This window comes from Triturus cristatus, chromosome 5_2 (genome assembly GCF_964204655.1).
Source record: "Triturus cristatus chromosome 5_2, aTriCri1.1, whole genome shotgun sequence".
Taxonomy (NCBI): domain Eukaryota; kingdom Metazoa; phylum Chordata; class Amphibia; order Caudata; family Salamandridae; genus Triturus; species Triturus cristatus.
Genome location: NC_140588.1, coordinates 307,322,325 through 307,347,841, shown reverse-complemented (window position 1 = coordinate 307,347,841; position 25,517 = coordinate 307,322,325). Strand labels below are relative to the sequence as shown.

Here is a 25,517-nt window from a genome sequence, read left to right as displayed (position 1 = left end):
ACGATGGTTACGTTCTATTTTTTTATTTTTTATTGCATGCAAATGCCACAAAAATGGAAAAGAAAGAAAATATGCTATCATCTAAATGTGGCTGCCTTATACTTAGAATGAAAATACCAAATTTAAAAAACATTCACCAGTGCGGCAGTATTATTAGTGATGGTTTTTAAACAATACGCCTCAAAGTTGCGCCATACAAATTTTAGACAGCTATTTTTAGTTTGAATCTGTTTTTATTTAACTTTCCTTTTGTGTTCCACAAGAATACAGCATCATGAAAAATAACATGCATCACAAACAGTTGAACTTCCAGTGAACCATCTTTCTACACAAGATAATCTGAAATTTAAGACAGTTAGAACGTTGCATTGTCACTTACATACTTTACAGCATAAAGTTTAAAAAGGAGTGCAGGAAAAAATTACATTTAATATGAAAAATACATCAATAAAAAAGCACTTTTTAAACCACGTTTGCAGCTGAAAATGAAGGAAAGGGGCAGAATGTAGGCAGATATGAACAATGTGCAGAAGCTTTGTGCAGTCACTGAAAGTGAAGGGAGTGAGTAAAGTGGGCTGACTAATTGCTTTATGCTGTGGTAGGTGAAGCAAAATATGAATGACAGTCCAATGGATGGATGAAGCATACTGGTCAGAAGTCCCTCAATCCATCTATATAATGTAGGACCCAGTTCTCTTGTTTATCATTTCCCATTACCTGCCTGATGTAAATAGTTCACAGAACAGCCAAGATTACGCATACTTCCTGCCTGCCATTACATAATAGCATTGTTTGCCTTCACTCGCTCTCTCTCCCCCCCCCATTTTACATCCAAAATATTTTTTAGCACCGAATATGGTGGGAAGAAGAGACTTCAGTTCCCTGCATTTCTAGTTTGCTTAGGCTATGGTTCTCAAGTAGGTGTCATATTAACTGAGGGGCTGCACACCATATCCTTGCCTTCATTCTCCACACTAGTCTCTGTCTCGGACTATGGGGAAGGGCAGTTCTGCATTTCATGAGGTATTTTGTGCATAAGTTCTGGGTCGCCACTGCTATTGCATCCTGACTTACATCCAACAGCTATGAACAGGAAACTCTCACCACATTATCAGCATTATGCTTCCAACGCCTGTTTTTAGAGTAGTGACTTTGCCTGATAAAGGAAGAGATCCCCATTCTCAGACATCCCTTTCCCATAGGGCCTACAGTGAAGCCTAACACCTGTGTTTTACGCAGAGGGTTAACAAGTTGTGCGTTTTCAATTGTCCCTTTTCTGTGCAACAGTGTCTCATCTAGTCTTAACTTGTTTCTTTGAATACTGGTTATTGTAGCTCTGAGTATGTAATGTGATAATTAGGATTCCAAGTTACAAAAAATTGGACCAACAAAATGTATCTGGAATGTTGAACATATTACAGAGTGTATTGTATGCAGCTTACACAGTAACAGCCTGCTCCCTACAGCACACTTAAGCACATCATGTTTTGATACATGTTTTGTTACATTTTATATTTTTTCTTTGAAGCTGCAGTAGAAAGGCAGGAGCATCTTAAACCTTGTCTATGCATATCGTGAGCAACAATAATTTATATAGGCTGATTTTGGCTCTCTGACACCTACACATTATGAAAAAGTGAGAGAGATCTGTTGAACTCATTTGAAAGAAATATGAATACCACTGGCTTTTAAAGGTGGAATGCTGGTATGCAAAAGATTCACAGAACACATACATAATAATGGCAGAAGAGCCACACAGCCTGTTTAGTCTGCTCATTTCTCCATGAGCAGTTCTGCTACTTAGTTTCCAACTTGTTTTTGCTTGCACTGCCATTACCCTGCCGTTGACCTTGTTAACTATAACATATTTTTGCATGCCCTTTGTTGGAAGGTGGGTTGTCAGTTGGTGCAGGTAGGTACCTACAGCTAGTAACTACACCATAATCACAAATAAGGTCCAGTAAAGTCTAAATAAGTTAATATTTGCTAACCCTTGGTAGCTTGCCTCATGAGCAGTCGGCCTTAACTTAGGAGACAGGTGTGTAAAGCATTTAAAAACATCAATAACAGAATATAAGTAAGACAAAACAAACACAAAAAATCCAACACCAATTTATAAAAATAGGCAACCTCTTAACCGCGGCGCAAATTCTCCCGCAGTGTGGGAGAATTAAAGAGTGGGCGGGGCTGCGTCAGCCAACGGACGTGCACGGCACCAGGGAGGTAGTGCTTGCGTCAGCCGTTGGCCGACGCAAGCACCGAACGCCTTAAATGACATCAAAACGACAAAAAATTCAATGTACTGAACCAGAGATATGAATATTTAAAGATTAAATGTCAAAATGTGCTTTCTAGTACCTAAAAGCTGAGGAAACATTTGTATGATCCAAACACAAGTCCAGTCATTTTTGTATCTACCTGACTTTGTACATTGTTGTCTTAGAAGTTTTTCCATGTATGTGCTGAATTTTACATTTTCGTATTCTTCACTCCCTTGGAAAGTACCAAATGGTTGCTAGACAAATTACACCCTGTTAATCATTTGTGCTTTTCTAAGATGGAAAAACATATTTTTTCCATCCAATTTGCAGTTAGTCAAGCCTTGCGAGTCTCGCTCACATTACTTACCTTGAAAATGTAGTGTTGTTAGCTATTTTTTTTGTATGTATAACTCGAAGAAAATTTCCAATGGACTAGGGGAGGGGAGTGGAGCCTGCACGTTTGTAATATAGTATAAATATGAAAGGATAAATGTTTCAGTTGTTCATTCCCTTCTCTGATGTGTTTTTTACGTGTTGGCTCGAGCGTGATTAAACTGCTCTGCTTTACCTCCGACTACCTGTACACCCTTAGATTTAATTGGACAAGTGCGCAGGGGTCAGCTTTCCACAAAGCCAAAATTGACACCTGGAACATCTGGTCACGCTTGGCCGGGACAAAGTCAAAGTTTCATCCTGACCGCGGGTCGGATACGATGAGCGGTTGGATCTGGTCAAGTTTTTACCTTCTGAATTAGTCATTTTTTTAAAAGCTTTTTCTTTCGCCGTCAAGCAAGGCTCCTCTTAAGGCCGGGTTGCTGTTCCATGATGGTGGCTTGCTTCCATGCGATGCCTCGATGATTCCTGGAGGTCTTGGTTCTCGTTGTTGATGGCGAAGAGATCCGGAGGTTTCAGCAGAGCAAACCTGGATTTCAGGCAGAGATGCGGTTCGACATCAACAGCTTCAACTCTCAACATCGGGTCGGTCAACTTATTGAGCTATTTACCAAAAACTCTCCAAATTATTCCAAACTATTGGATCTTCTTCCAGAACGTCCTTTTGAGGTTTTGAAGTGTCCAGAACTCCAGCTAAGGTTGCAGAAGCTCTGAGTTGCTAATTGAAGAGTTGGGACTACAATTTCCACAATTCACCGGCTCAAATCCTTAAAAGTCCCCAGGATGCTGGTCAGCTGGGCTCTTCTTGGTGGAGTTAATGCTGGTGACTTCTTGAAGCTCTTTTGTATCTTTTACATTCAGGGAGACCACATCTCAAACTTTAAAGCAAGGCAACGTCCTCTTTTGTAAAGGCCGGAGTGTGCAACAGGTGCAGTCCTTATGAGTGCAGTCCATCTTGGTGCAGACCAGGGGTTCAGCGAGGCAGTTCTTTTCTTCTGCTTGTCTCCAGGCAGTCTAAGTTGCTGGGCTGGTCTCCCATATTTATCCAGGTTTCTGGGATGGCAAGAAGATGGGACCAATAGGGTGCAGGTTGCCGATGACCACTTCCCCTGAAGTGTGGCATTGACCCAGAAAGCACTGTTCACAAAAATCTCTCCTGGAGGTGTAGGTCTGGCTAAGCCAACCCACAGGTGGGGCTAACTTTCCCTAGCACTCCCCTTCCAGACCCTCCCCCCAATTCAATTACAGGGGCTCCGATCTGCCTGGGGGTGCAGGAAGTGGGGTGGGCCTGGTTCCTGTCCTAACTATCTTTCTCCCTTTGCAGACCAGTTTGGCTACCCAGCCCCCCTTCTTGGCATCTGCAAGCAGCAGATCTCCTCCCACCAGATGTCTTCTTTATCTCAGTTCAGGCCACTTCATATCTAAATAAAGCAGCTTGGCTCAGCCGGTCAAATGCTGGCCAATTCAGAAGAGGCTACTACAGAGCTGAATTGGGTAACTTTAAGAAAGCAGTTCTATAACTTATTTTCTATAATAGTTATAATAAGTCCAACCTTGTAAAGTTGCTGAACATATTGCAACTATTATCTTCATACTTTGAGTATTATTTTAGATTACTCCTGTCAAAAGATAGACTTTATTAATGTTAAATAAAACCTTCCTATGTTAGCTTATGGAGCTAATGTACTACAATGGGGAAAACGAAATTGGCAGTTTTCCCCCCACCAGGGCATATAAAATATCGTTTATAATGTCCCTGCTTATTTTAACATGGCCCCCATCCTTGGGGCACCTAGGGTAGTCCATAGGGGAGACTTGTATGCAAAAATTAGGCAGTTTAAGACTTGGAAGTACCTTTATCCCAATGTCGAATTTGGACATAGTTTTATTTTAAAAGCAGCCTGCAAAGCAGGGCTTGCTTTTGAAATGACAGCAGGCACCACAGCAATGCACACTTAAGTGCATTGAATCCACTGGGCCGTTAAACCTACATGCCCTACCATATAATAGGTACGTACAGGTAGGTTGCCAGTACCAATTGTCATTACCATCTACTTTTTAAATATAGCACTGACCCTGGGCCTTGTTATCAGAGCCCAGGACACAATTAGAGTCAGTAACCACCAGTATCAGTCAAACAAGCATTTGCAATGCAATAGGTCTCACATTTACGAGAGTTTGAGCTATTGGCATTGTAAATGACAATGGGCCACATGCATCAATCACTTTTGTGTGCGCAAACGGGCCGATTCTCTGAATCGGCCCGTTTACGAATGCAAAAATGCTTGATACATGTATCAAGCCCTATTTTGCGATTCGGTGACCTGTTACCGAATCGCAAAATGGGTTTGCGATTTGCTATTTGGAAGGGGCGAGTTTAAGGCGTCCCTTCCAAATAGCGAATCCTAATGGTATGTATGAATGTTTAGTGACCGTGAATGCGGTTACAAAACATTTGCATGTTACAAGTTGCAAATGGGATGTTGCAAATGGGAACGGGTCCCCGAGGGACCCCTTCCGCGTTGTGAATGTTTGTAAAAGCATTTTTAAGAGCAGGCACTGGTCCCACGGACCACTGCCTATTCTTAAAAAATGAAAGTAAAACCTTTCATTTTTCTATTTGTAAAGCAGCCCATGTTCCTTAAAGGAAAATGGGCTGTTTTACAACAAAAATATTGCTTTATTTAAAAGCAATCACAAACATGGTGGTCTGCTGACACCAGCAGGCCACCATCCCAGTGATTTTTGCGATTCCTAGGGGTGACAAATTGCGATTTACCTCATTAATATTAATGAGGTAGGTCACTTTGCGACCCACTACGAATCGGTATATGAAACTCATGGAGTTTCATACATTGGAAATTCCGATTACCTAATTGTGATTCACTGAAAATCTCAATTAGGTAATCTCAATTCCAATTTTGATACATGTAGCCCAATGCCTTTTATTTATGTGTTATTTTTAAAACAGATAAATAAAAGGCATTGTCATTACAATGCCAATGGCTTAAACTCTCGCAAATGCGAGATTTATCGCATTGCAAACGCATTCATGCTATAATTGTTTTTTAAAAGGGTTAGGAGAGAGCGGGTCTTGCCTGCAGAGTCAGGCAGGACAAAGCTATTTAAGAAAATAGTACTCAGAGACTGTAATTAAAGCCTACCTAGTAACAACACACGTAGCAAGAGTTGTCCCCATGGGAGGTTACAAAATGAGACAAGGCGGTACTAAGGAGGGTCAACTAAGCCTATTAACCAGTGAACAGCCACAGTTTACAGTGGACAATGACACAGCCAAAGAAACATATGGGCGGAGAGTGGTTGGAGCTTTAAGTCCCACCCTGAATAAAGCATCCTTCTCAGCGCAGCCATGCGCTGCCCAGGCTGAGCCTAAAAATGGGGGTGATCATGGCAAAAAGGATGACTTCCTCACATCCTTGCTCCACACCACTCCAGTTGGCCGGAGCTTTAACACATTTAAATTGAAAAAAAAAATCTTCTGCCCCTTTAAATCTTATTTCCTATTTTCATTCTCTTCCCCCATTACGTGCGCACCTTGAATAGAAAATAGACATACATTTTCCCGATCCATAAACAAACAGAAGCCAGATGTGAACAAGTGTTTACTGTACACATCTTACCCTAACATGCAGGGTAGGACTGGGACAAAAAATAGGCCCGGGCGTCAAAATAAAAGTGTCTCCTATTAGTGAAATAAAAGTGCAATGACATGCTGTATATGTGTTTTACAAATTATGGCAGGCAATGTTTGTTTTAATATCAGGGAAGTCAGCTGTAAAAACCGTTCCAGCAGACCACAAAACAGTCCCACTCCGAGACAAAACGTCCCACACACTGACGTTTCAGACAACTCCATACAAGTTCATCCAGGCATTGCCTGATTGCCCTATAAGCCAATCCTACCCTGCTGGCGAAACATTGAGGTTAGCTGTGCACATTTAAAAAATAGACATTTCTGGCTGACTCTCTCTGTGTTTCGCTCGTACAGCTTATGATCATAGGGAGTGAGGGGAGGCCACAATTCTGAAGCACCACCAAATCTTTAAGGTGACAAGCCTTGTTGTGTGTGAGCCCTAATGAATTCAGCCAGTGCCAAGTCTGACTGGTGCTGTGTCTCCAAAGTACCGGCTTACTGGATAGTCTGAAGACAACACTCATGACAGGCGGACGTGAGGCACGTACAGCCAGTAGCATGGAAGCAGCCTTTTATTGCGGACATTTTATCAGAACTTGCAAGCATAGCGCTTTTCACCTTATTTTGTGCAAAAATCGCAATTCACAAAATCACAATATATTGGAGAGTCTGGAAGAGCAACATCTAAGATGCTTTTTTCCTTTAGGTCGAGCCTGGGCAGCGCATGTGTTGCTCTGCAAGCCATGCTGTTTTGGAGTATGTACCTGAAGTCCCGCCACCTCTCCGCCCATATTTGTCATTTGCTTGTGTCATTGTCCTTCTTAAATGCTGGCTTCTGATTTGTTATTAGGCTTGTTAGTCCCGCCTTAGTACCACCTTGTCTTCATTTGTAACCTCCAATGAGGACCGACCCTTTTACTTCGGTTGTTACACGGTATGTCTTCTTTAGTCTGTAAACACTATTTTCTTTAATGAGTTTCTCTTACTGCAGGAGGGTCTCTCAATCGCATTTGTGACCACCAGTTTTTTTATTTAACTCGTATCAAACAGGGAGCTCTTCAGGGGCCATGGGAGACAGAAGGGGGAAACTCAACGATGCCTTCAGGCATTTGGAATGCAATAGGTCTCACATTTGCGAGAGTTGAAGTTATTGGCATTGTAAATGACAATGCCTTTTATTTATGTTTTAAAAACCAAAACATAAATAAAACGCATTGTCATTTACAATGCCAATATCTCAAACGCGTGTCAATGCAAGACCTATTGCATTGCAGATACTTGTTTTACTAATGCAGCTTTTTCAGAGGCTTCAGTTTTTCAGAGGTTCGTATGAAATTTAAATAGTTGATATTATGTTTTTGGGAGGTATTCGTTCCACACATTATTACAAGGTAATCATTGAAGAAGAAATGAACAGGTGTGAATCATTCTGTTATTGTCCAACCGGTTGCCTTTATTAATTGGACACAGTAAGTCTCTCATTAATGTACATGGCTATGGTGCCCTGCAGTAGTGTGATTCCATAGTAAAAAAAAACAATATATTTGTAAATCTTTTTGTCTTATTTTGGGAAGGCGAGAGGTGCTTCAGTTTTGTTGACTGATATGTTTCCTTTGATCAGTGCTTCCCAACCTTTATAGAACCATAACGCAGTATTTAGAACTACAAACTTTCACGAACCACTTCGCTTTAATTGACATGAGGCGGGCGATTTTTAATGTAACTAACAAATTTTATAGTTGCACACTGTAATTTCCAAACTAAATTTACACAGACATAAAGTTATACTCATAAAACTATATTGCACGCAAATGATAATGTGTGGATATTTATCATTTGTTCATCACTAAATAAAGTGTTTAAATTTGTCCAGATCCTTTTTAAAATATTTCAGTTGCCAAAAATGTGCTTCATTTTTGTTTTCCTAAATGCTGTATGTATACATTGCAGTTACAGATATTTACATTTTGTTGTGTATTACAAAAAATAACATCCTGCAGCCTTTTCTTTCACACTCCTTGTACCCAGCAAGATTGTCACACAATTATCTTTAATTTTCTTTCTCTGACTGCAATGTGGGAGGAGTTTGTAAACACCAATCCCCGTTTTATAAAAAACTATGAATTGGTCAGAAGACATAGCCTGACATTTGACTTCTGTCTTTGAAGCACAGCAAATGTGACAAGATAAATACACAATTTAAAAGCATCTTTATTTATTGCTCGGATTTTTACAACCCACCAAATATCAGCTCATAATCCACCAGAGGGTCGCAACTTGTATTTTGGGACACATTGCCTTAGAGGTATAGTGGCATGAAACATCACAAACTGGTCTGGTTTAATCATACGTGCTCTCACATAATTGAGGAGCTATTAGTAAATAGGAAATTGTTGTATTTACCTGTTACACTTTAGAATTAATTGAATGTACAATCAATGTGTATTTCTTGTTTTACAGAATGCAATCACTTGTACCGCTGGTGCGCCGTTTAAAGACTCGGATGGAACCTCCAGATTATGAAATGGTAAACGGTCAAATATAATCAAGTATTTAGCAATATTTAGCTGTACTTTGAACCGTTTATGATAAAACTGCACTGACGAGCTTGGAGTAACGTCATCCTTTGACAGCATGCGCAAACTCAGTATGTGAAAATTAGTCACAAAGGAAGCTGCAATTTTACCAAACAGCACATGTGCTTTAATTGACTGGACAGTTCCCAGCATTCAGTCTAGACTTCTAATCTGATTGATTGGTTCTTCGTTTGATTATGTGAGCCTATATTATGCATTCTACCATAATACCGTGATCGAAGTTCATCTAGATTCCACACGACTACTACTTTAATGAGTTTCACTTCTTTGCATCAGTGCTGAAATGGAAATATAAAAGTGGAGGTACTCATTATCCCAGAGTACCTGTTTACTAATGAGAAGTGCTGGTACTCTCACTTTCAAATTGAATAGGTTCTTGTACTCCGTACTTGACAGTACCTGTTCATTAAAACTGTTCTTTTCACCAGAAATGAAAATTCTCTTTCAAACTCATGTTTGTATCCAAATTGGGATTACAACCCATGCATTAATAGCACACCCTACAACTTTTTGACCAGCATGATTTTCACATTATTAATCCTGGTTTTGATAAAGAACAAACACTACATATTGTGATTTTTGCATAACTTGGAAGAGAGAAACATGCTCTAATAGTGCATCATCTCCCGTTTCAATGTGCAAAACTTAAAATCGTGCGATATTGTGCACTCTGAATACTGCACCATGCAGTATTGCTATTTACTGTGTGTGTAATGAGCCCTTGGGGTTTTTAGGTCTCGCCTGGCGTAGGCTGCGCACATGCGCAGTCTTGCTGGTGAGATTTAATGATTTTGGGTCTTTTCTGTAAAGGGCATTAAGCCCCGCTCCTCTTTTCCATTGGCTGGCGTCACCGTTTATGCTAAACGGTGGCCAGCCATTGGAAAAGAGCTGTTCGTGACGTTTTTGGACGGGCTCGTCTGCCTTCCGTGCGTCGTGAAAGCTTTCTTATCTTTATAGGGCCATGTGTTTCAAACACATGGCCCCATAAAGACAAGAAAGCTTTCACAATGGACGAAAGTGAAAGCGGACCGTGCTTGTTTTTATTGTTCTGTGGGTTTATGAACCACAGCTGCTTTCTGGAGCTGCATTCTTTCCTGATTCCGCGACTCCAGCAACTGCCAAGATGTCTGAAGGAGCCTGCACCGAGAGAAATAAAGACACAGAAAGTAGACGTTCATTAAGAGCCGTGTACATGGCAACCGCGCGGCTCGAGGACGTGCCCGTCAGGCAGCCGGTAATAGGAAGTCGTGCGGAGAGGAGCGCAAGCGCCCATCACCTCCCCGAGTCTGAGCCGAAGAGCACATCCTGTTCCACGGGCCCCTCGAACCCGCGATAGCGGAAACACTGACAACAATAACTATCACACTCCTGTCACGGTTCTGAAAATAATAAAAACCGCTTCCCTTTTGTTGTTTCTCTTCAGAAGGCTGCGCGATATTTAAGACTTTTGAACTGTCATCACTAGGCAAAACTATGTTTGCCAATGCATAACTTAAGGCTCTCAGTAAAAGCACTTTTCAAAAGTTACAGTTGGCACGCTATAAGTACCACAGTCACATTATTACTTGCGGTACTTTTCGAATGATTAATAACAAATATTTAATAAGGTGAGCGGGTTAAATCGCCAAAGGGCAAGCTTCGATTTTACTTGAATAAAATCTACTGTGCACCATGTCTTCTTCCCCTTACGATCAGTGCTTTAAATGGAATAAAATAATTGCAGGTACTCACCAAAAAGAGCGGTGGACTAGGGGCTGGAGTGTGGGGTGGGACTAGGGGGGGAGCCAGGGCCTCAACCTTTCCAAGCTTCATATGCAAGAAATCCAAGTGCAAAGAGAAAACAAGCATTGGCATGGCCAATAGGTCTCGCCTTTGGAACCTTATAAGTGTTTAGTTATCCAACCCAATATCCTTGGTGCAACAACATTAACTGTTGCATGGCTAAACACTTATAAGGTCCCAAAGGCGAGACCTATTGGCTATGCCAATGCTTGTTTTTTCCCCCACTCTTTTTTTATTGAGCAAACAAAGCAACAATGGATACAGCACTGCATTGTAATCAAACAAACAAGGTTTTATATTTAAACTTGAAGACTAGCAGGTATTCATACGTAGCGGAGAGGAAAAATGGAAAGGAAGACAACAAATCCAATTATACTCCATCAAGGGGTAACATTTAAGTTAAATAGCCTAAACTTGTGCATAGCTAGGAATTTCTAAATTTTGTTTGGTTTTTAAAGCAATTGTCTGAAACTTCGCATCTGAATATGCACAGTGAGTATAGTTTTACAATCTAAGATAGATTCAATGATATAACGTGCAGGGGTTCTGAAGTGCTTTGAATGAAAAAGGAAAAATAAATAGATAAATAAGTGGATACATTATTTTTCCTCATTAAATCAGATTGGATGGATTGAGTGAGTTATATTACATTTTCCTTAAATAAAAAAAATTATAACTAATAAGATTGCTCTTAATCAAAATAGAGTAGAACAATGCTGAAGTGCTATTGATTTATACTGGCCTAATAAAATTTACGAAATACTTCCAATTTAAGCGTTAGAGTAAAATATTCTACATTTTCCTCGAATTTCTAAAATGTGGATAATAACATTGCACTTAATCGATATAAAGTGAAAGCAGTGCTAAAGTGCTTTGGTGTTTTTTCCTAGCTAAATAATTCAATTTGATGGACTAGAGTTTCTCTCATATTTCCAATGTAGCAATTAATCAATTTACTTTCTACCATTCTCTCCCTCTTCCCTCCCCCCACCCCCAAATGAAACCAAGAGGAGAGTTTAAGTAGTTGCCACCAATCCTCAAGTTTAAAACATTGTGATGACGCCTCTAGACTTGCTCCGGAGGGCTGATCTTAACCTGCTAGCGTCCTGAAGTGAACAGAGAGTACAGTAGTGCTTGTCTATTGTAGACAGAATTACAGACATTGTATAATAGTTTTATTCCTGACTTTTAGAACTAAGATTCTCGACGAGCTTAATTTTTTATATGAAGTGTGCAATCATGCTTATGGAATAGCATTGTGTTGATAGAATGGGGTGGGGGAATGTTATTCTCTGGTTATTTCAAGCTGTTATGTATGGATCTAAGTCGCCTGACAGCCAAGGAATAATTTTCCCCAACCTTACCCGCTCAGTGCCAATATTCCCCCCTTGTAGTTGACAAGTGAGTAATTATAAATAGTGATGTCCAGACATTAACCCCGTGGGTGCTCTGGGCGTGACCTCAACATGGACAGCACAACACATGCTGGCATCTTAGGGTTTTCCTTTTTGCTTTAGCAGCTTGGGCTGCTGGGGAACTGTTTGTCCAACAGCTCATGGCTGTGTTATCCTTTTTTGTCCGAGTGATGATAGGTGTGCATGGTTCGCTGATGTCATCTATCTAAAAGTAAAATGAGCCATTAGGCTCATTTTATTATAATTTCCATCAGTGATCGAGGGCATATCTCGTCAGGGGTAGTAAGTGCTATATAAATGCAATTATAATATATTACAATACAATATCTCATCTCTTCATGAAATGTTTGAATTAATCTCAGCCACTGGTAGTTGCTCAGGCCACATCCCAATCCATCGTTATTTTGCACGCCATATTTGTATACTTCTGTAAACTTTTAAAAAACAGGTGAGCGCAGCCTGCTCAGGCATCAGAATGCACCCCCACCCCAGAGCAGGTCTAACACTACTGGGTGCCAGAATGGATATTCTACAATCTTCCCACCCTGGGATACAGTAAACTCACTAGGCAAATTATTAAAAAAGGGGTGGCGGTCATGCCCACACACCAGATCCAGTTTAGCAGTCTTTCTGCAACCCGCCCAATCCCCCTGGGGAAGGGTTGGAGGATTTGTTTTCTCCGAAAGGGGCTGAAATCCCACTGGATGGCAGGGATATTTTTTTAAAGAAATAACAGAGTTGGGGCCAGCCCTTACTGACATCAGGCTGCACCTCCATATCTAGAGACCCAACGGTCTTTTTGGCCCCTTAGAACTAGAGCATTCCCATACCCATGACAAGCAAGAGAAAATTTGTCTTTGCATGGTTACTGGTTTGATCCATTCCTGTTGTGGGCGCTAGGTTCAGCGACATAAGTAGGTATACCATTTTTTATCGAGAGAAGTGTTGGAACTCTGGGTTGTAGGATTTTGCTAATCTCTGCAAATTATGAACCTTTTCCTCACAGAAATGAGAAAAAACTTTGTGATTTTAGCCATAGCGGAGATTCGCAGGGCACTCAGGGTAAGAAAACATAGTGGGAAGCATGTGTGTCACACCACCCATGACTCCCCTATTTGTCTAGTTTTCAGAAATGTTTAGCTTTAGTAGGTTTACCTGCATGGCTGCTGAGCCTGGGCCTAAATACCGCTGCTACCCACTTCTCCAAAGCGGGTCAATTTTGATGATGAAACGTTTATGTCTCTACTTTGCATTTTGGTACCCTTCCTTTAGAGGGCATTAGGCCACCCCACTCAAGTTGAATACCCTTTTTATGGTGAAACTGATAGGACACAGAATGTTGAGCACTTGATATAAACAACTGAATTTCTCTCTGTGATTTACTTCCAGATGTAAGCTAGTGTGCAAGAAAGAGCAACGTTTGGAAAATTCCATCTGAATCATGTTTGTATGGTTAACCACAAATTCAGAGTTGAAAAAATAACCTAACTCAGTATCTAGAGCACATTTTAAAAAAATGTCATAGATTCCCTTTATGCCCATTTTTAATTCATTCGATTTTACCATATGAATTGGTACACAATGAAATATTATAAGCTGCAGTTCAGCTGTTGAGTCTAACTAAGAAACACCAACAAACACTCTTTATCCCTGAGATTAAAAAGGTCTGACAAACCTAATAGTATAATATCGAAACGTAAGGGAAGCTTTGTGGTCTATATGCTCTTTCGCACACAGAAGCCGAGACATCTTTCAGCGTCTTCTCTCTAGTTTAGCTTGGACTTGAAAAGCCTTTCATTGCAGCGCAGTTTTAGCACGTTGCTCTTGGTGGCTGACGCTGGTGCTGGGTTTTTTCGAACGCTTGTTATTATTCGCGTTGAAGTAAATGTCTCCCGCAAACAGTGATGACAGAGCACAAAGAAGTATGGGAACTGCGATGCTGCATGCACGGGGGTGGGGTAGGGGGCGGAATAAGTGGGCGTGGATAAGCAAAATATTTTAAAATTTTTCGGTAGCTACATATAAAACACGCATCTTAAATGAATTTTAACATAAATTATGAAACCTCAAATAGTTAATGCATTGCACCAAATCCTGGTTGATGCAGTGGAGACTCGTGACTTATGTTTGTTTAGTGCTACATGGTCTCAGTCTGTTTTAGAAAGCACTGAACATGAAAGTCATTTATTAATGAGTACCATTGAGTTGGACAACTAACATGTTATTCAGCGCCAAGATGCCCTTCTCGGTGAACGTGCGCTTTACAAATACACGTTTTAAACTTGCATTACACACCGTGTAAGAGGCTGCTCCAGAATATGTTCTTGGGTTTTCCCATTAGAGAGGGGGAAATATTGATTTCTAAAGACTTTGTGTGGAAAAAGTCTTATAGCAAAAAGCGATGGTGGGGAAAAGCTGCATATCAGAGGTGAGAGAAGGGCTGGCAGGCAGAGAGGGTGTGAGGCCAGGGCCCCACGTGCTGAACTAGTCCAGATTAGCGATGGTTTCCAAGGAGACATAGCCAGATGTCAGTGCGTTGGACATCAGAACTAAAATATAATATAGAGATGTTAGATGAAAAGTGGCACCACAATACACATTTAGCCGCGAATAAATGAAAATGCGGCAAGTTACAAAGTGCTGAATTGTCAAGGCACGGGGACAGGATTGTGTCTGACGAGCATATTTGTTTTCATTCTGAAGTACAATTCTTGGGCAATGACATTATATGAACATACAATTAAGACAAGGCTAACAAGATAGGAAGCGACACGCACTGGAAAGTCAGGCTAGAGGATTAAGGTGTCAGTCTCAATTTAGAGGAAACGTAAATCGTTATGTTATTATTGGCAAAGTAGTGTGAAAACAGGTACAGCTCAATGTTCTCGATTCATATTACGTCATGTTAAAAGTACCTACAGCATACTAGCACACCAAAACTGTAAATCACGAGAAATTATTGAACAACTTAGATTGTTTTTTAGACTGTGAATTCTAGTGGTTGTCGATACCATAAGTATTTTATTTGGTGTCAGGCAAGACGAAAAGTAAAGGATGAAATGCTTGAAGTAAGCTAAATCACTAGAAATTATTTTAACTACTTCAGTGAGTTATTTTCTTTGGAAATGTAAATTATCAGAGTGTAACCACCCCTCAACTCCCAAATTAGTCAGTTGTAATGCTTACCCTGCTCTAGAACATAGCTTACACACATTGGCAAAGCCAATAGCTCTGGCTTGCCTTTTCAATAGTTTGACTTATTGGCAATGTAAATGATAATGGCTTTTATTTATGTGTTTTGAAAACCTGCAAGAGGTGTGTAAACATGCAGTTTGTACTTAAATTCCTTACTTACGCTTGCAGGTTATCAAAACCCATAAATAAAATGCATTGTCATTTGCAATGCCAATAGCTCAAACTCTCACAAATGCGAGACCTATTGCATTGCAAATGCTTGTTTATTATAGAGATGAAGAAGAGCAGGGCAGTGTAGCCTTATAGGCTGTCATTATATGGCTAAAAATAGAGACTGTGCCAGAGACCACCAGTATCCCATCATGCTCAGCATGTGGCAGTTGCTTCAGTTCTTTTTTCAGGCTCCTGCTGACAGAACCCTGGAGCAATGAGCTCAGAATTTTTTGGCTTTTTTTCATCAAGATTCTCTATTTGAAATTGGTGACAACCCCTTTATTTGTCATTTTTCATCTCTCCTTGCCTTTTTTCTGTTGTTGTCTGTTTGTCAAATATAGTGCCTTCATTATTTGATAAGTGCCCAAGTAGTGTGAGGAAGAAGGCTTAAACAGATGCTCACAAGGTCTCTATCATCTGTCTACCACCATCTGATGTTCCTGATGCATGTCATCATTGCCGGAACTTTTTGCGACATATCTTACGTGAAAGGGAGAAGATTTGCCTCCTTGGGATTGACAGCTCCTACAAACATAGCCTGAAGGTTGGGCCTCAGAGCGAGGGGAAGGCGAATCTTCCACCAGGGCTCTTTTTGCAACCTCTAGATGACAAGGGAGGTCTAAAAAGAGATTTTCTGGGCAAAAACAACATTGTCCCAGTCGACGTCAAGAGGGTCGACATCAATGCAAGATACAATTCTGACTTGTTTGCCGTTAAAAGCTGGATCAACGTTCAGGAAGCGACATCATTTGTGGCCTAGGTGACCCCACACTGCGGTCAACGTCGAGGAGTACCTTGTCATCAGGAAGGAGTGGCTCGACTTCAAGGAACCTGGAGGCTGACCTCGAGGATTGGAACAACTTCAAAACACAGTGAAATGTTGATGTCGAAGAGTTTCTCGATGTCAAGGAGACAAGAAAGAAAAATATATTCTTCTCCAGACTCCATATTCGAGAGCGTATTCACTCTTTCCCATTGTGGTGCCATCATCTCTCTCTCCTCCTCCTACGTCACCTGCTTCACCTCAGTCTCCTCCTCCACCACCTCTACCACCACCTCCACCATCGGCATTACCTTCAACTCTGCAACCATCCTTGCCTCCTCAACCACTACCAATAGTGCCTCCTCCAGTAACTCCTGTTCCACATAAAGACACTCCAGCTCTGAGAAATAGGTCGGACTCTCGATCGCGCCACCGTTCTCACCATCATAGTCCTAGGCGCTCATCAACATTGTCTCGCCGTTTTCATCGAAGTCATCGGTCTCACCGTACAAGATCTCATTGGAGGCATAAAGATACTTCTTCCACTTCTACAGGAGTATATTCTCCAACATTATCGGACTCTCCACCGCCTCGTATCTCCCCTGTGGATGACATTATAACCTTCCAAGAGGTCCTGGTATGAGGGGCAGCCAAACTGATTATACAGATGTTGGTTCCAACACCTTCCACATCTGTGATATTCAAGACACTACACCAACGTACTGCTTCCAGACCTTTACTTCCGTTGGTCCCTGGCCTCCTAGAACCTGCCATGGAGCTGTTTTTGACACCTGCCTTAATTAATCGTGCTTTGTCGAGGCTCCAAAAGAAGTACAAGCCTCCAGCTCAAGACCCACTGTTCCTCCACTCTGATCCTCCACCAGACTGTGTGGTGATATTAGCAACTGAAAAGTACCACTTAATTTCTCCATCATCATTTGCTCCTCCGTATAATGACAGCAGGAAATTGGACTCAGCAGGCCGCAAAGTTGGTAGCAACATTAATTAAAGGACCCAGCGCTACAGCTCTCTTGGACAGATATGACAGAGACCTCTGGGACTCCATCCAGCCTTTTGCCTAACATCTTCCGAGAGACTAGAGAGAAGATTTTATGGTGATAGTCAACAAGGGAGCAATGGTATCTAGTCAGGTGATTAGTGCATGCTTGGTTCCGGTTGAAATCTCTTAAGCTGGAGTCGCAACAAGATATACAGAACCTACCATTCTCAGGCTCCACACTCTTTGGAAGTCACGCTGATGAAAAAGTGGTGAGAATGAAAAGCGAAATGGAGACCCTCAAAGCAGTGGGTCTAGAGAAACCAAAAGAACAGAGGTTTGTTCCGACCCAACCAATGTCAGTTTTATTCTCAGAGGGTTCAAGCCCCTCAATGGTCCACAGGTAGATCTCAGCAACAACAACAAAGTTTGTACCAGCAACAGCGAAAACAGACGTGAGGACACTCTACCCAACTCCCTGTCCAAGGTGAAACAGAGTCACCAGGATCCAAACCACAAGACCTCTCTTCCTTTACCCACTCCGGTAGGGGAAAGCATTTCTCATTAACTGACAGAGTGATAACTCATCACAAAAGACGCCTGGGTGCTGAATATTGGGCAAAATGTATATTGTCTCAGGTTCACCGTCCCACCACCGGTCATTCCTCCATAACCGTCCAATTTCCATCTTACATTGCTACAGTTGGAAGTGAACATCCTCTAACAGAACAAGGAGATGGAAGGCATTCCCCACAGACAACAGGGGACAAGCATGTACTCCAGGTACTTCCTAGTGAACAATAAAGACAACAAATTTATTCCCATTCTGGATCTCAAAATAGCCAACAAGTGGTTTCGGGGAGAGGAGTTCCAGATGCTGGCGTTACATCAAATCTATCCCCAATTACACTAGGGAGTTTAGCTTTGCTCCATCGACCTTCACAATGCATACTTTTGCATTCCAATCACCAAACAGCATCAAAAATGTTTCAGATAAGTTGTTGGACAGGACCATTATCAGCACAGTACACAGTACTACCATTTGGGCTAAAGTCAGCACCCAGAACATTCTCAAAGTGCATGGCAGTAGTGGCAGTCCATCTAAGAAAGCACCGAATCTTTGTCTACCCATACCTAGACGACTGCCTCATAAAATCGTCAACGTCTCAGGAATCTCCACTTCAGTTTAAATGGACCTGCAATCTGCGTCAACAGTTGGGGCTTTCTGTCAACCTTAAAAAGTCCACCCCAACACCAGTCCAGAATTTGCATTACTTGAGAGCCACCATCGACACTAGACAGGCAAAAGTGAGTCCTTTGGAGGAGAGACGCTTATCAGTCCTTCAGAAATGTCATACTCTCATGAAGGTATCTCATCCAATAGTGAGGGCAGTATCATCTCTTCTCAGCTCCATGGCCTCATGCATATTCCTCTTTACAAATGCTTGCCTCCACATGTGGCCTCTCCAAGAATGTCTAAAGGACCAGTGAGACCAAATTACAGGCATTTGGGTAGACAAGCTCAAGCTGTCCATACGTGCAAAACCGTCCCTAAATTGGTGGCACACTCAAACCAATCTCCTGCAAGGCATGCTGTTTCTGTTACGACATGGGACGTAGTCTGACCCGTGATGCGTCTGTCTTCAATGCAGCGGGCTGCGGTTCAACCCGCAGCCCATCCCTCCTCCTCTCGCATACGCAGCGGTTTTACGCAACAGAATGCTGTCGCTGAATTGGCGTCATGGGTATGTCTCACGACGCCTACATATAATCAGTAGCGGGCCACAGTTCAGCCCGAGGCTAATCTCCCCTCACGTCGGACATCCCACGGATCCATTCAGTGGCCCGTTACTGTTTCCTTAGTGATTCTGGTATGCCGCAGTTCCAGTTTTGGAACTGCTGCTCCCTATGTGATGGGCATTAATACACTCACCTCACACCTGGGGAACAGATATAAAAGCCATCATAATGCTGGGGAGCCATTTTCCTCCTAGCCGTCTTCCCCTAATCCCACAGCCTTGTTCCCAGAATTCCTTGGGAATTGTTTTCTTACACCATTCTAAGATGGCACTTTTCTTATCTTTTTCATTACTACTGCCTTATCCAAGATGGTGATTGTTTACTTCCTGTTTCTGGGTATATCAAGGGCTGAATCTCCCATCTATCTGCGTTACAACACTCCTTGCTCATGTGTCCTCGCTCTTGTTGGTGCATTTTCGCTCCTGTTGGTGTATCTTGTTCGTGTCAAAGCTTCCTGTTCCTAGTTGGATTTCCATTAGTTCCTTTGTTCTTGCTTAGACTTTTTCTGTTTCCTGGTCTGATTCTTCCTCGCTGTTTAATTTTCCTTCCTGGCTTGACCCCAGGTTTTCTTGTGTCACCTTCTTGCCTTTCATGAAGTCTCCGCCTGCAGTCGGAAGTTTTATCCCTTTAGGGGTTTTCTCTTGAGGACTCCTTCTGGAAGGCCCTGTGTTATAATGTCAGCAGCACTGTGGCTACCGGAAAGGTTCGCCCCTACCTCAGACAAGCCAGAACCTTCAAGAAATGGAACCGGGCAACATCTCAGCACATCCGTATTAGTAAGAGATGTTACGAGCGTAACCGTTTCAGTAACAGATCCCCTCTCTGACCGTACTGGCTAATGTATCTTTACTAGGATGGGGAGCCAACATGGATAACCTCCAGATTCAGGGCACATGGTCGGAGAGATAGATGACTTATCATATCAATCTCCTAGAGCTCCACACAGTTCATCTAGCGCTCAAGGCCTTTAATCCATCATTCACGACCACGACCCTGCTTGTTCAGACGGACAATACAACCACCATGTACTACCTCAACAAGTGGTGGGACGAGGTCCAGAGCCTTGTCACTAGAGGCCCAGGCGATTTGGAGATGGTCCTTGGCCAGGAACCTGAACATCCCGGCAACACACTGCCCAGGTGTCCAAAATGTTCAGGCAGACACTATCAGCAGAGATCTCGACGAAAACCATAAATGTGTCTTGCTCGATGAGGTCGTACAAAATATTTTCCAAATGTGGGGCACCCCAACCCTCGACTTGTTTGCCACCACAGAAAACAGAAAATGCTGCGCCTTTGCCTCCAGGTTCTACCATCCAGGGACACTGGTAAAATGCCCTATGGAGTGACTGGTCTGGCAAATTTCTTTACGCCTTTTCACCGATTCCCTTTATCACAGTAGTCCTAATCAAGCTGTCACACTCTAGAGCCAAGATGATCTTCATAGCTCCAGCGTGGCCACCTCAATGATTGTTCATGGACCTGCTTCACTGGTCACATTGTCCACATCTCAAGCTACCATGCAGACCAGACATACTAATGTAATTTGGAGACTAGATGGTTCACCCGATTCAATCCTCCTTGAATTTGGCTTCATGGATCCTGATCTAGTGCAACCACAAAACTGAATGGAGATCCTCAAGGAGACTAAGTTGCCTTCACCCGATCCGCATATGCCTTCAAGTGGAAGAGATTTTACATTTGGTGTTCTTCTTAGAACGTGGACCCTGCTACGTGCCAAGAAGATGTCATTCTTCCATACTTTCTACACTTGACTTAATTTGGCTTGCAGTTCTCTGCTATAAAGTTTCACCTGGCAGTGCTTACTGCTCACAGAAAATGTCCTTACAAATCTCTTTTTTCAAAATCCCGGTGATAAAGGAATTTTTAGAAGGGTTGAAGAAGGTTTTCCTCCCAAAGGTGTCACTCTTGTCCCTGGGAACTTAACATAATGCTTTCACGTCTTATGCAGGATCCCTTCGAGCCTATTCATAAAGCCTCCCTGAAACAGCTTTCTTAGAAGACTGCTTTCCTTCTAGCAATAACATCATGGCATACCGGCAAAACACTAAGAGGTCTCTCTCTATTCTAGAGGAGACAGTTAGCCCCAGATATGGCATTAACTGACTTTTTGCACTTGACTATGTGCCGCCCGAAGACTGGGCACCAATGGCATGAAACATGTTGAACACACCATTTTTGTCTAGCAGCTATCCTGGTACCTGAAGACCATAAGATAGCACCACTGTTTCTATTTAGTCCTGGTACCTTGTTTTAATAAAATATTTCTTAAGGTTACCAGAGCCTATTTTAGTCACTCGCACCTCATGTAACTCACTTAAGTCCCTCACCTGCATTCATCTTTACGGCATCTCCAGATCAAAAGGTCTCCGATAAAGAAGCCCACAGGCCCATCAGGCATTGCAGCGCCGGCCAGACGAGGAGCGCCCAATGATGAAGCATGACACTCTAACTGGTGTATGAGGGGACCAAGATCTGATTTTCAGATCTTCCAGTGACACATACCTTAGCCAACTGGTTCTACTATTTGTGTCTACTTGTCAATGGAGGAACTACCCTGATTTCGATAACAAATATAATGGAAATCCCCCTACGAGAGAACAGGAGATACAGGTAAGAAACTATTCCTTTTTAGTCATGCTGCACACATGGATTAACAATTTAAAAACAAATGCTAAAGAATAAAAAAAACAAAAAGCTTTTGATGCTGCTGAAAAAAAGGCAGCTTCATTTTGTAGGCCAGTGCACGATGCATTCGCATGCTTTCAAAATAACACAGCCACTATTTTTTTTTTCGTTTTAGTTACCGATCCAAGTTAGATCAGTAACGGACAAAAGACTCATGCAAACAGGTTTTTTTTAAAGCAGGGGGGAGCAACACAGGGGTGGTGGAAGCAACATGAGTGAAGCAAGGTGGGTGTGAGAAGTGACACGAGGGGAGGGATAGAAGCAACACAGTGTGCAATTGGTGGGCAGAAGCTACAATGGGCGCTGAAAGGATAGGGAGAAAAGAGGAGTACCCCATAGAGCAAACGGGCAAAAAAAAAGCAATGTGAAGCTGACGGAAAAGTGTAAGGACGATAAAGCAATGCTGTGAAGTGGAAGAGAATCTCATGGGTGAGAGAGGAACACAGGAGCACAGCAGAAGTGGTGAGAGAAGTGTACAAGGAAGACAGCTGGAAATCACACGCACTCTCTTGTAGTGCTTAAAAAGAAACAAGTAATGCTTGAAAAGTGAGCAGTAGCTGTACACAAATAATGCATCCTTGTTCCAAAGGAGGAACAAACACAAGAGAAAGGAAAGCGTAATGAATAAGAAGCAAGCAAATGTGAGTAACATTGAAGCCAACCAATGGGCGAGCTGTAAGCTAATAATATGTCTCTCAACAGAAATATATGTGCAGTCTAGTAGGTGAGACCTAAAAATGGAGTAATATTTAAAAAAAAATGCAAAACTCTCTCCACATCTCTACATGTGTCTCAAACTTTGGAATATGCTGATATGAGCAGAGCACTTTGTTGATGCCACTTTTCAGGGGGAAAAAACATTGTTTCCTTGCACAGCACCTTTTCTCCGTTCTTCCTATAAAACAGTTTTGTTATATTTGAGCTATTTTCTCAGTTCCCCAAAGGATATCTCCAAACCCTAATTACCTTTAGAATCCCCAATATTGTAGTGAAAAAGATGCATATTTGGTGGATAGGAACTTATGAAGGCTCAAACACTAACTGCTAAACATCCAAAAAGGGTTCTTCGCCAAGAGGGGAAAGGCCTAGCAACTAAGGCGTTAAGAATGACTATGAAGGGGCGTGGCTTGGCGCCAGCCAAGATGGCCGCTTAACTAGATAGCTCTGCGCCAACCTTCCTCACCTTCTCTATAAATCCAGCCAAAACCCACCCTGCTCTACCGCACACACTGGAGCGGAGATCCAGTGTGACGACTGGTTGCCGAGGAGCCATCATTGTTGTAGCGGCCGAGGAGGCTGTGGCCTCCGCCGGCGCAGGGTGTTGCCTGAGATGCACTCCGCAGAGCCGCAAGCCAGGCAGAGTGACGGCTACTAGGGGTGAACTGCCCCAACTCAGACTGGTGCTGGATGGTGCCCGCGGCCTGCCTGCCTGGACGAGGACCTGCTATGTTATCTGTAATTCCCCCCCCCCCCCCCACCCCCCCCACCCCTCAGCTGCCCGCTCACGGATGCCAACGGGGTATGCAGTGTGCCGACGGGAGAGACGTGGCAGAGATTAAATGCCCCTACTGGCCATCCTGGGAAGACACGAACGGAGGAGGCCGCTCTGAGGACGTCTGCGTCGAGAGAAGCCAATGACGCGAGAGGTCTCAAGGATCAGATAAGGATAAGACTGGTACTCTGTCCAATTAAATTCATATCTCTATCTCAGAATACCAGCTCATGGGCACAATACAGTCAAAAAGGTCGGCCTCACATACAGAATAGGAGGCAATCAACACCCACCGGACAAGGCTTGCCAGGCTTGCCAGGCCCGGGGAGGGGTGAGCAAAGAGAGATAACTAGTGACCCCTGGACGGAGCAGTGAGGTTGGGCAACATTGACTAAATGATCTGGGTGAGTCATATAAGCTGTAAGACGCTGCCCTGGAGTGCTGGGGCTCAGTGTGGGATACCCCCTACAGAGTGGAGTGGGAGAATCAACGCCCAGGAAAAAGACACCTAAGTCCCCCAACCGTGCCTGGGGCTCGAATAGCACGACCAGATACGATCCTTAGCCTCAAAGGGGCGCACACATCTTGAGGCAGAGGTGCTTTGCATAACAGAGAGCTGCCAGTATGCGACTAAAGGGAGTCCCCCTCCCCCCCCCATCCAGGCCAACAAGCTGGACAAATACGCGGTGCCCAGGCAGGCGGGCCCGGATCGAGGTACGGCAGGGTGTCAGGAAGCGATGGCGGAGCCCTCGCTTCGGCCATAATGGAAGCTTTTCATTAATTGGGAACAACCCTTGAAACGAAAATGGATAAGGTCATGATAGAGGTGAATCTCCTCAGGGCGGACATGAACAAAACCTCTGAAAAGGTCACAGTGGCAGAAACCAACATCACTGGCCTCCAGTCAGCCACCCGGAAACTGGAAGATCAGGTACAACACCTAACCCATCAATAAAAGATAATGGCTGCAAAACTCTAGGATTGGGAAGGTCGGGCCCGCAGGAACAATATAAGGGTGGTGGGAGTCCCGGAAGGGGTGGAGGGCCCCTGCATTGAACTTTTTCTGGAAGACCTTGTATTGAACCACCTAAAACCAAATTACCTATCCAAATTCTTCTCAGTCGAGAGGGCACACAGTGCCTCTGCCGAGGCTGGGGGCCCCATCTAGGGCAATCATCACCAAGATCCTGAACTACAGAGAACACAACGCTATTTTGCAAGCCGCACGCCTCCAGGGGGATTTGCCTTATGAAAATGCACTGATTCGGTTCTTCCCATATTTTACTGTCTTGGCACAGCAATGACGCACCTTTGACGAGGCCAAGTGAGCACTCCGGGCCGAAGGTCTCAAGTATGTAATGCTGTTCCTGGCAAAGCTCAGCAGTGTGTTGGACAATGGCAAGTCGTAGTATTCTGCAGCACCGAAGGAGGTATGGAAGCGGACGAGGAACCAAGCAACAGCAGCAATGAGATTAGTGGGTGGCAGGAGAGAAAGCGGAGATGCCTCACATGAGATACAGAATACTGCTTTGGGAGCCTCGCCTAATGAGCCTGACCCGCTGAGCGATCTTGACACAAGGGAGCACCCGTCTTTTCCTGCAGAACTGGGTTAAAAAGAGATGAACCACAATGAGAAACAGATCCTGGGTGATCCTTGGGCGGAACGAACTGAAGACTGAGATATGAACTCCTACATACTTGAAGGTCTCATAAGTACAGGGATCCCTGTGTACAGGGATGGTCCAGTACTGAACACAAGAATAACTGGGGTGGATTGGGGTTGCTGCTGATGAGCTATAGGAAAGCAGCGCTAGCCGATCCCAGTATATAGTGACAGTTTGATTGGGCTTTCGGCACTCTGTAAATTGGGGTTGTAGGTAGTTTGAGGCCTATGGTGCAGGGTAGCAGGGTGGGGGGTGTTTGATGAGGATGTTTGTTTTTATGTTACTATGTTGTGCCAAATGCATACTGTTCTTACTTCACAACGCAACAAAAAAACAGCATTAAATGTGGAATGTCAATGGCCTGGGAAATAAAATCAAACGCACTATGGTCCTACAATACCTCCACAGACACTCCCCTGACATAGCTCTCCTACTGGAGGCACACTTGAAGAGCAATAAGTACCTGGCATTGAATCAATTTGGATAAACGCTCCTAGCCCATGCAAGATTCACTTCATGCTCTATGGGGATGGCAGTGCTTGCTAGGAATGCATTATCTTTTCTGCCGCAACGTACGTGACA

At 43.1% G+C, this 25,517-nt stretch overlaps 1 protein-coding gene across 2 annotated transcripts in view; it reads left to right on the top strand.

Moving 5' to 3' along the window:
• The window catches only part of C5_2H5orf22 (chromosome 5_2 C5orf22 homolog), a 409,270-nt gene that overhangs the window by 317,990 nt on the left and 65,763 nt on the right, over window positions 1-25,517 (top strand). For both annotated transcript variants that reach the window (XM_085607073.1, XM_085607074.1), the window contains one exon: window positions 8,770-8,836. In XM_085607073.1, the coding sequence (XP_085463199.1) occupies window positions 8,770-8,836 (67 nt within the window). The remainder of the gene's footprint in view (window positions 1-8,769; window positions 8,837-25,517) is intronic.